At 32.0% G+C, this 12,393-nt stretch overlaps 2 protein-coding genes across 6 annotated transcripts in view; one reads left to right on the top strand and one right to left on the bottom strand.

The window, feature by feature from the left end:
• Positions 1 to 5,913: 5,913 nt before the first annotated feature.
• The window catches only part of LOC123918893, a 29,575-nt gene continuing 23,095 nt past the window's right edge, over positions 5,914 to 12,393 (top strand). The window contains exons 1-2 of one of the 5 annotated variants that reach the window (XM_045971063.1): positions 5,914 to 6,052; positions 6,246 to 7,858. In XM_045971063.1, the coding sequence (XP_045827019.1) occupies positions 6,291 to 7,706 (1,416 nt within the window). In that variant the 5' untranslated portion in view covers positions 5,914 to 6,052; positions 6,246 to 6,290 and the 3' untranslated portion in view covers positions 7,707 to 7,858. Of the gene's footprint in view, positions 6,053 to 6,245; positions 7,859 to 12,393 lie in introns of those variants that run through there. The other 4 variants (XM_045971067.1, XM_045971064.1, XM_045971065.1 and 1 more) reach the window with 4 other exon arrangements.
• On the bottom strand, positions 8,950 to 11,724 carry LOC123915210 (disease resistance protein RPM1-like). Its single transcript, XM_045966350.1, has one exon. The coding sequence runs from the start codon at positions 11,722 to 11,724 to the stop codon at positions 8,950 to 8,952; it is 2,775 nt and encodes a 924-aa protein (XP_045822306.1).

Here is a 12,393-nt window from a genome sequence, read left to right as displayed (position 1 = left end):
TCAGAAGTTTGCACCAGTCACCACCCTACCAATTGTAAGTTAATAGTAGCTAGGAAGTAGTGTCAAATTGGATACTAATGTTAGAAAAAAATTTCAAATATTTTGTGGAAGAATTGGACACCAACCGATTTGTGTAAAATAAAGTATAAGTACAACCACTAGGGTAGCAATAAACTTGTTTGAAGTTTGTTTACTCAAAATCCCAGAACATCAAACAAAGAAAGATAGGATAGAGACAAGATATATCATTAAGCAGGATAATAATTATATGAGATATAAGCAGGATAATCGTTATTCTATCTTGTGAGAACATGATAATAATATTTTATCATATCGTGTTTTTTTGAACGCACCTTATAATAATAATATGATAAGATATATATAATATTTAAATGAAAAAATTAACCTTATAAAACAATTACAAATTTTCATCAATTATTTTGTAAAAATTTATAATTATATAAATTTTAAAAAATTAAGTAATTTTAAATAAAAACCATGAGCAAATAAATAATTTTATTATATGTGTTAAATAAGCTAAAAAAATATATGATATATATTATATTATATGTGTATAATAAAGCTACCATTACAAGAATACTATTTTAATTTGGCATAAGATTTAAATTAATGCGTAATTTTTAATAATTATTTTACTTTATTTTATTGTCAAAAAAATTAAACATTGTACGGTTATATATACTAATTTTAGAAAGTTTTTAATATTTTAGATTATGTAAATTACAAAATTACCCTTACAACAAATTTATATTTTTAAAATTTATTTATGTATATTTTAATTTAATATCAAATTATTTTATTTATTTCATTTTCTTATTTTAAAGTATATTTTATGAATCAATAAATTATTTTTCTTAAGCTAAAATTTAGGGTAATAATTTGAACTACACATATAAGATAAGAAAGGTTTCAGGATACTGATCGTTAGTTGGTTCAGTGGTAATTGGCGCTGAACTTGGTAGGGAGGACCACGGTTCAATCCCCCGCAACTGTGATCCAGAGGGAGCTGGAATCACTTGATGTCAAAACTGACCCCCGAACCAGATTAAACTGGTTGTGAAACCAAAAGGTTTTAGGATTAACTTATCATATTTTATTGTTTCACCAAACACTAGATTGAGATATAATATGATATAATTATCATATTATGTCTCTTGCCTAACAAACGGGACTAAATTTCTTAATTTAGGGTGATTATGCTTTGTTTTAAAAATAAAATAAAAATTCCCACAAAATTCTCTCTTCCAAACACAAAAGTTATGTTTGGCAAAAACTAGCGAATAGTCGATAAATTAATTTATAGCGAATAAGGTATTAAGATAGCTTTTAATTACTTATAGCGAATAAGTTAGCTTGATGGAATTTGTAGTGTTTGGTAAAATTAGTGGTTGAACTGACTTATAAGTATGAAATGCATATATATATATACATACATACGTTTAATTAATATTCATTTTTTTCAAGTAAGATGATATAGGGGTAAAGTTAGAAGAAAAAATGATAAGTTATAAGCTCATAAGCTACTTGAAATAACGTTTTAAAAATAAGTTATAAGCTAGTAAAATAAAGGCTTAATTAGTCTTTTGGTCCCTTAAAGATATTTTAGGTTTCACAATGGTCCCTTAAAGAAAAAAAGGTCCGGATTGGTCCTTTAAAGACACATTCGTTTCTCAATTGGTCCTTTCCGTCAATTTTTTACAAAAAACATTAGTTTTAGTTGACTGAATTGTGAATGTCATTAAGTGTATGTGGTCCACCAAAAACCTTATTCATTTTAAAAATTTTAACCATTAGAATTTTTTGTTATATTTAGAGTTAAAATTTAACGGAAAGGACCAATATGACAAACATATATGTCTTTAAGGGACCAATCCGAGCCTTTTTTTCCTTTAAGGGACCAGTCTGGATCTTTTTTTCTTTAAGGGAGCATTGTGAAACCTAAAATGTCTTTAAGGGATCAATAGACTAATTTTTTTTTTTTTTGAGGTTAGGGGATCAATAGACTAATTAAGCCTAAAATAAACTATAAACTTTTTTTGAAAAAATGTTACAAAACATGTCTTTTTAGCCAAATAAACTTATAAACTATAAATTACTCTCTCTGTCCCATAATATAAGATCCAGTTAACTATTGCACGTACGCCAATGCACAACTTTGATCACTAATATCTTTAATTGTTTATTTGTAAAAATTATAAAAACTTGGTATTTTGAAAATACTCTTCAAAACAAATTAAACAAGATCTCATATGTTAATGTTTATATCTATATGTTATTAAAAAAATACGGTCAAAACAAGATAAATGAATAGTACATTTAGTGAAAGTAGGTCTTATATATTGGGACGGATGGAGTACTACTATAAGCTATAAGTTATCAACTACTCCCTCCGTCCCAAAAAATGAACTCTTTGACCACTACAGTATGTCAATATATATTTTTGATTACAAATAGGCTTTAACTACACATTTGGTCCCTTACATTTATTTTAGGTTTCAATTTGGTCTCTTACGTTTAAAAAGTATCAATTTGGTCCCTTACGTTTATTTTAGGTTTCAAGTTAGTCTTTTTCGTTAGTTTTGTCACTAACATCGTTTGAACAGTACACGTCAGTGTGTCCAAGTGCCACATGTCAGTCTACATATGCAAATTGGCTGCCACATGTTCCAAAATTGACAGAAATGACTAACTTGAAACCTAAAACAAATGTAAGGAATCAAATTGATACTTTTTAAACATAAGGGATCAAATTGAAACATAAAATAAAGGTAAGGGGTCAAATATATAATTAAGCCCTACAAATATCTTTAATTCTCTCCTTTATCTGTCTTTTCAAGAGACACGTTCTTTCATTCATTCTACTTGATCTTATCTTTCATTCATTCTATTTTATGATTCCTTATTTGAAAGTCTGCCCACATAAATTCTCAAAGAGGCCATTAAATTCAGACAAACAAGCAATCCGTTTCTGTCTTTCACGTAGTCCAAGTCGCTATATGGCTGCCTGACTGACTGCATGTTGTCCATGTCATCCTACGGTCACATTTCCATCATCCGTAGGTACTTCGAGACTTGGAGTAGTACTTGTATGTCTTGCCGACACACATATGTTCAAGTTTACTCAGATTGTGCTCAAATTGTTCACAAACATGACCTTGTGATATCTCATGTTAGCTAACCAATTAAGGCATTCACGCAAACTCCATGCCTCAGTTTCAACAGCTGTCATCACCACATCCTTATTCAGTGGCGGAGCCGAAAAAATATATTCGGGTGGGCCACAAAAAATTATAATATATAAATTATATACAAAAATTATTTTATATATAAAAATTTAAGCTATAATAAGCATAAAGTTGATGATTATCAAAAAAATTAATTAAATACCTTAAAATAATATTCTATGTGTACTAAATCACTTGAAATCATTAACAATTAATTTTGAACCAATACTTTTACAAAGTTGATGATAAACAATTATACATATGTTGCGCACAAAGTTGAAGATAAACTAACAACTGAAATTGTTAAATGTAGTTTTATCTAATATTTTTTTTTTTTTAAATGTAGTAATTTAGAGGTATATATAGATATGAAAAAGCAATTTTTAAAAAAAGATGTATTTGTTGTTTTAATGTATGGTACAATATTATGTTTCTCAATTTCTCAAAGACATCTCTTAAAATCATCATGCTTCTTGTTAAATTTTTTAAATTAAAACAGAAAAAGAGCAAAAATTGAGGTAGCAGGAAGTAGAACCCCCAACCTTCGGCTCGTTGGGTTTAACACCCAGTCACCAAGTTGTTTGAAGGCCAATGCTAGGGATTTGGATTCCCTGCAGTCACTATTTGACTGCAGGTTAATCACAGCCATTTATTTTGAACTCTGGACCACCAAAATTTTGATCTAAAGGTCAGAAATGCATGACTGCATGACTGCATGGTCATTTGAATGCATGGAATCCAGGTCCCAATGCTAGGGTGGGAGAGTTAGATAGATCTCCCACACCATGGGTAAGTCATGTGAACCATTGGATGAGATATGTTATGGTGCACCAACTGTACCTTATATATTTATATATTTTCTCTCTCTTTTCATCATCTCTTTCTCTCTCTTTTCATCATCTCTTTCATTGGAGTTTCTCACTTGTGTTTCTTATTCTTTTCTTCTACCTCACAAGCACACCCTCTTTAATTACTTTCTTCAAATTAATTATTAAACACAAATCTATCAATTTAATCGCCTATTAATTTCATTAAAAATTAGCAAGAAAAATTAAAACCGTTAAACAATTTGATGGGTTTATTTGATTAGATATGAAGTATTAAAACCTTCAAACAATAAGATCCAGTTGGGAGTAATCAATTTTAATGTTTCTAGAGTTTTTGAAAAGAAAAAAAATACAAAACACATTTTTGTTTTAGAATCTAAAAATTTTGTATGTTAGATTCTAATACTCCCTCCGATCATCATTTATTACTCCTTATCATGTGTCTTGGTGCACAAGTTAACATTGTCCTTTTTAAAAAGTATCACTAATTAATTGTTCTACTTTTAACATACTCCGTACAATAAGGTTAGGGGCACTTTAGTAAAAATAGCAATGTAAATTTAATGTATTGTTAAGGGCACTTTAGTAAAAATAATAACTTTCTTAATATGCGTGAAACAAGAGAAATTTGTCTATAAATAAGGTTTTATTAATAAAAAAAATAAAGTAATTTTAATGTTTATACAAATGTAGCTAGCTATTGTGTACTACATGTCCAACAAATACATTTGAAAACATAAAAAAAAGCTAGTAATTAAATTATGCAAAATATGCATGCTATATTATCACCACAATTAGAGGTGAGAATAGGCTAGGCCGAGCTAGGCTTTGCCAAGCCTGAGCCTGGCCTGTCAAAAAATCGAAGGTCTGAGCCTGGCCTGTGGCCTATCATAGGCTTAAATTCTAGGCCTGAGCCTGGCCTTTTGAAAGTCTGATGTGGCCTGTTAGCCTGTTTAAAAGCCTATTTCATATGAACATATTTAAATAAATAATTATATTTATTTTGAAATATACTTATGAACTAATAAAATAATGTTCCATTTGATATTTTAGAGAATTTGACTATATATGTCATCATATTTCAATTCTAGTTTATAATAATACATTTATATATGTTAAAAACTAATGTAGATTAATAAACTTAAATTACTTAAAAAGTTAATAGATTTACAATTTAATCAAACTATAAATTTTAATATATAAATAATAATCGTAATAAAAATATTATTCATGTTAACTTAAATAGGCCGGCCTAGTAGGCCTCAAAGGCTTTTTTAATGGCCTGCGGCCTGGCCTTTTTAGCTAAATAGGCTTATAAAAAAACATTGGCCTGCTCTATTTAAAGAAATAGGCTGGCCTGGCCTGAGCCTATCTAGGCTAGGCCTTAAGGCCATGTAGGCCGGCCTGGCCTGTTCCCACCTCTAACCACAATCAAGAAACAAATGTTGAATATAGATTTATTTCTTATGGACACCGAATATAGATTTGGTCCAAATGTGCATGTTTCTATTTTTAATAAATTTTAATAATAGTTATTACCTATTTATTATCAATATAAAATTCACTTTTTTTTTTACTAAAAGTGGTAAGAGTCCAAAAATGTTTGGCACAAATGATAAATATTGAAACTACCCGAGAGCATTTATAGATGAGATTACACTAATTTCTTCTAAGTTACCAAGGTTCTGAGTTCAATCTCTAATTTGGATATGCACTAATGTTAAAACTTTAAGGGTCTTTGATAAGCAAAAAAAGTTGTGATTTTTATTAAGATAAAATTTAATGTAACTTTTATTATTTTGAATTAAATTATATAAAAACCATTATTAAAAATTTATAGAAAAAGAGAAATTGATTGGCGGAGGCTACTCTTCTCTTCTCTTCTCTCAAACAATGACACCGTTCCTTGAGTTAAGCTGTTGCGCAACTTGGGTTTTATTCTTACCATTCGTTTTCTGCAAAAGTTTTGATTTTTCAGAGGTACCATTTCACATTCTCTCCCTTTTCTTCAAATTCATTCACTTTTTCCAAATGGCTTTTATTTACTCTTACTATTTTCTAATTTCTATACATTATTTTCGGACTTGTTTTTGATTTTGTTATTGTTGATTTGTTGTAGAATATTTTCAATAATGATTTTTGTTTTCAATTATTTATCATTGTATTGAATTAGGTTTGAATTTTCTGAATTAGTCATTCAAGAGATTGAAAGAAAATAATGGAAGATTGTGAAAGTAGTGAAATTGGGAACCCTAATTGGGAAATTGCATTAAGAAAGTGTGAGAATGTTTTAGCTTCAGGAACCAAATCTATGAAAATTAAAGCTATGGTTAATCTAGCTAAATACTCTAAACAAGCCCCTGAACATGTATTATCTAGCTTCATACCAATTCTCAATGAGATTCTTGGTTATAAGGACATTGGAAGGGATTCGGTTCCGGATTTACTTCAAGAGGCTGCTGCTTATTGCTTGAAGTGCATTGCTTGTAGAGGTGATGGTAGTTTGGCTATTGAAATGGGTCGACATTGTGTTCCACTTACTCTGATAAGGTTGTTGCTTTGTTCCGAGGGAATGATGCAGAAATCTCTGACAAAATGTTTAATGGTTGTTGTTAGTTTTTGTAGTACAAGTAGGGCAGTTGTTGGAGCTAATGAGGGTTTATTAATTATAATCACTTTGTTGATTACTGGTGGCAATGATGTTAGATTGTATTTGTTAGAGATTTTGAGTGCATTGACGCTTCTGAGGGAAGTTAGGAAGGAACTTACTAGAATAGGAGCTCTTGGTTTTCTTGTGGAAGCTGCTAGTGTTGGCAGCATGATTTCTAGGGAAAGGGCATGTCAATCAATTGGATTGATTGGAGTTACGAAACAAACTAGGCGTACACTTGTTGAATTGGGAGTCATACCCGTGCTTGTGGAGTTGTTTCGCGTAGGAGATAAAACTATGAAACTTGTTGCCGGTAATAGTCTTGGTGTGGTAGCTCGTCTTGATTACATTAAACTAGTTGCTCAAGCCGGGGCTATACCTCTTTATGCCGAGCTTCTTAAAGGACCCGATGTTTCTGGTAAGGAGATAGCTAAGAATATGTTTTGTATATTGGCTCTTGAAGAGGCGAATGCCGTTGAAATTGTTGGTCACTTGGTTAGAATTCTTAGAGAAGATGATGATGAAGCTAAAACAACAGCTGCTGATGTGATTTGGGATCTGTCTGCAAACAGCAACACAATTTCTGTGATTCATGATTCAGGTGTCACTATCCTTGTCGAGCTTCTGCTCCATGGGAGTGAGGAAGCAAAGCTACATGTTTCTGGGGTATTTTCTCAGCTGAGCTATAGTGAAAGCGGTAGAATGGCCCTTGCTGATGCTGGTGCAATTCCAATTCTCATTGACTTGCTACATGATGAGACTGAGGAACTAAGTGATAATGTTGTCGAGTTTCTTTCTAATTTTCATGAAGATCCATTACACCGTGATGGATTATCTGATCTTGTTAATAGTCCTTCGTTTAGAAATATGCAGAATAGACTATTTAGTAATCGTACAACGGATGGGTATATGCGTGGGCATCTGCCTAGAGCTTTACATTCAATGAGTGTTGAGGAATTCATCTTGAACCGGGATCAGGTTTAATCGTCTTACAGGTATGTTTTGATCTCAATGCTTTTGCAAAAAAGGTTTTTAGTCTCTTGTATCAATCTTACTCCCCAGCATAGTGTTGTCATGAGAATTGGCAGAAACAGTCTTGGTATCATTGTTGTATATTTAAAGAAGTTTGTTTACTACACAGAGCAATGTTATAAATCAATTCACTGTCCTTCATGAATCAATTCATAATCTTACTAATATCAATTACTTAACGGATATGTTCATTCAAAACTGCTTCTGCTTGTGTGCTCGTTTTTCTTTCACGCAAATAACCTTACTAATATCAATTACTTCTCCCCTTTGACATCATCAAATAGAAAAAGTACAACAGAAAAATTAGAATAATCGATTAAAATTGCAGACATGTACATTATATAATTGACAAACTTCGGGAAAACCATACATGCCAAGTCATATATCTAATCTAAAAATAATAATCACATTCCATACAAAATAGACAGGAATACAATACAACATAGAACATATTTGAAGATGTTAATAGATTAAGTCGAATGAAATAAACGTACAGTCAATGGTCAATAGAGTAATAACTAAGTTTGAACATAAATAAACATAGTTTTACAAATTAGTCAACCAAATAGAACAAAGTACCCACTAAAATTAACACCAAAATAAAACATAAATGGAGAAACATGGAAACTTTTTTTTGCTACTGGCCTAGTGGCCAACACATAACTCACATAAAGACACACAGGAAGGAGGAAATGTGGTGGTCCAGATTCGAATTCAGGATTTCATATAAAATATCTTACAATCGAATGACTAGGTTGTTACAAAAGGGACAGAAACATGAAAACTAGGAATAGAGAGCAACAAAACAACAACCGTAATAGTTGTGGTTTAAGGTGGTGGTGAGGAAATCAAAGGCTTGCGGTGAGAGATGCTCATCCGTTTCAGCATCCGACTTCCAAACATATTATGATTGGTCTTCCATTAGCTTCATGATCTGAAATATTCAAACATATTGTTCACTTAGTTTCAAAAGAAAACATTCAAATTTAGAAACTAATGGATGACATTGTTCAATAAAGAAACTTGACATTATGTTTTTTTTTTGGTAAGTGACATTATGTAATATAAAATATTCAAACATTTGATTTTATCAATCACAAATATAAATAATTACTTTAGTGTTTTGATAACCAAACAATAAATAATTTTACAACTATAAAGAAAATAAAACCTTTTTTCCCCCAAAGTTGGATTTCTAAGTCTTGGAGTGTCGAATAAATGTGCCATCAAGGGTACGGAATTCAACCAGGGGCACATGCTCTATGATCCAATGCTCTTTTCCTCCATCAGAAGAAACACTCTCCACAAATTCAGTTGGCATATACCAATTTCTTAGAATTTCAAGCTTCTCTAGATGTTGGATGCCAATGGGTACTGTTTTGAGCTGAGGGATATAGTATAACGTAAGCATTTTCAGAGAACACAATGCTCCTTTTTCGATAACAATCGAACTCAAGTTATCCCAATTTGCAATGCATAGTTCCTTAAGTTTATGGAACTCTTCATCTTGAAAATGTAAACTTTCACCTTCATAAGCACAATCACTAATAAAGAGGGACAATAAGTTTTTCATATTCTTTAGCGATTTCATTGGATCATCAGTTAATTGAGAGCGTACCAACCTCAGCTCAACAAGATTTTGAAGTTCAGGAATCCATTCTGGAAAATTCTCTAACTTTCCATTTAGTGTAAGATTTCGAAGCATAGGTGGTGGAGATGAAATCAAATGCAAATCAATGACTTTTTCCTTTGATTTTGACTCAATATCTAGTTTCTCCAAGCACTTCATTTCATTGATTGAGGATGATAGATAGCTTCCATGTTCTCTCACAACACCAACCAAGCCTAGCTCCCTTAACTCCTTCAACTTTCCCAACTCTGTAATTAGCTCTACAACTCCAGCTCCATCTCCATCTCCATCTAAACTAACATTATGAAGCGTTTGCAATGATGTAATGCATCCGATACAATTTTTTAGTTGGATCAAAGACATTCTGTCTCCCAAAAGATGTCGAAGCTTTCGTAGCTTGCCAATCTCCTTTGGCATCTCACGAACACCTGTATCCCGTAGATCAAAGGTCTCGAGGTTTTGAAGCATGCTTATAGATTTAGGAAGGCTTTTTATATGTCTATTGTTTCTCAAGCTTAAGAACTTCAAGTGGATTAAGCCCCCTAGATTTTTAGGAACATAACGAAGCTCTACATCTTTAAAGTCAATCACTTTTAATTGCTTGTATTTTGTAGGAATTCTCCTCACAAAGTGTTCAGGTAATTCTTTATCGGTGAAACAAAGAAGTGATCGAACATGCGAACTTTCAATACATTCCTTTAGATCATCAGAGATTGACGCTATTGATAGGCGTCGAATTGTTCCACTGAAGAATGATTGACCATATTCACTAATATGGTGGCAAAAATTAAAATCATCAAATTTGTCAAGGATCATCACTCGTATTAAATCATGAACATGGCAACATTCAACTTTTCCGTCAATGCTGATTGAAGATACTTGCACCAAACTTCTACGAATCAACTCTGTTAAATATCCTTCTGCAACATCTTCCAAAGTTTTCCCCCTTTCCTCTTTCACAAACCCTTCAGCTATCCATTGTCCAAACAATCTATTCGATTCAATTTCATAATCTTCTGGATATATTCCAAAATACAATAAGCATAACCTAAGATAGTAAGGTAAATCATCATAACTCAAACTTAAAATTTCTTGTATCCCAGTCAAATGACAATCCTTGTTTAACTCTAATCTTAGATTTTCACTAAACCTCTTCCACTGAAAGGTGTTTTTATCTTTTGTTGATAAAAGACCACCAATGGCAACAATCGCTAGTGGTAAACCCTTACATTTTTTGACAATTTCAAAAGATAAATCAATGAGTTCTTTTGGACAAAATCCATCAAAGTCAAATTGAAATACCTTCTTATTGAATAACTCTAAAGATTGTTCTTGAGTTAAAGGTTGTAGATCATGCACTTCAACAAACGATGATTTCTTACAAGAGATTGCAACATCTATGTTTCTTGTTGTGATAAATATCTTACTTCCATTTTTATTATCAATTACAGCCGATTCAACCTCATTCCAAAAATGTACATTCCATACATCATCAAACACAATAACATACCTTTTTTTCTTCAAGTAGTTTCTCACTTCATCAATCAATGACCCTCGATCCATATTAGTGATATCGCAAGTGAGAGAGTTGTAAAACTTACGCAACATGTCCCTCAACAACCCTTCTATTGTATATGATTGAGACACTGTAATCCATGCACGAAAATGAAAGTGACCAATGACCTCCTTGCTGTCAAAAACATTTTTAGCCAAAGTGGTTTTACCTTGTCCTCCCATTCCTACCACTGAGACGACAGTGCGCTCCAGTCTTCCATTTACCAATAAATCGATCAATCTCTCTTTTGGCATCTGAAACCCTACAACGTCAGCTTCCTCCACGTGAAGAGCAATCATTCGAGGGTCATGCCATTTGGTTTTTTGACTTGTGCTTGGTCCTTGTTCAAAAGTAGGTTGGATTTGAAACCCATATCTTTCACATCTCTCCTTAATCTCTTTAACTGATGACTTAATATCTTGAATCTCAGATGCTACCCGATAGCGAGAGGTCAAAGTTTTGATGGAGTGAGCAATCTTACAGAGTAGAGCTAGACATTTATGATCACGAGGCTGTTGTTCCACATAGATGATATAATCATCGATAATATCTTCTATGCGAAAAGCTACCTCTATTACCTGCTTCACCCATATTTTGACGCTTTCACGAATATTGTCTCCTTCAGCCGTAGCTCTTTTATCAGCATCCTTAAGAAAGGCTTGGATACTTTCTAGTTCTTCTTTAATGTATGAAAACTCTTGGTGGATGCCTCTCAGCAAATTAGTTTCTTTTCTTAATATTGGAAGTAGTTGCTCAATAGCCAAACACACTGCAATTTCAGCCATTTGAGTCAACCTCTCAGTTTTTGCAGTTTTGGATTTTTGGCTAGATGAAGACTTAGTTAGCGCAACTTATGCGGTGGATCCAAAGGAAGACTTTTAGTTTCCTTTCTTCTCTCTCACGCTGTAATATTATTCTTTTGAGGAAGTTGAGATTTGGACTTATTTATCCAATATTTTTCTGTGCTATAGAGCAAGTTGCTAATAAGTGATTAAAATTTATGTTATTGACATTGTTTAAAGAGTTACGTGCATTTGCTTGATGCTAGTTTATGAGATCACGTGCATCCTTGAAGAATTGGTTACTTTTGTGAAATAATAATACTAATACTTTCGCAAATATTGATGTTCAATTCAAAGTCAATCACTTTTTTTTATGCTCAACTTGCTCAAGGGTCATAAAAAATATTCCATCTAGTCTTTAATATAAGAGAAAAACTTAAGTTTTTTTTAGATACATTAGTTATTCAATGTATCTAAAAAGTAAACTATCTTATAAAAAGTAAACCCAAAATAACAAAAATGTAGACCAAAATGATCGGCCAACTGCCGCATTAAAAACCTCATCAGAGAAAACATGGTGGAAAAAAATCTTGATGTAGGAAAACAAAACGTGCAGTTTGAATCTTACTCAAGAAATAATTTTCACTTAAATCTAAACTCAGGAAGACCAAG

The sequence above is a fragment of the Trifolium pratense genome, linkage group LG3 (genome assembly GCF_020283565.1).
Source record: "Trifolium pratense cultivar HEN17-A07 linkage group LG3, ARS_RC_1.1, whole genome shotgun sequence".
Lineage (NCBI taxonomy): Eukaryota > Viridiplantae > Streptophyta > Magnoliopsida > Fabales > Fabaceae > Trifolium > Trifolium pratense.
This window is presented reverse-complemented; position numbering and strand designations above follow the sequence as displayed.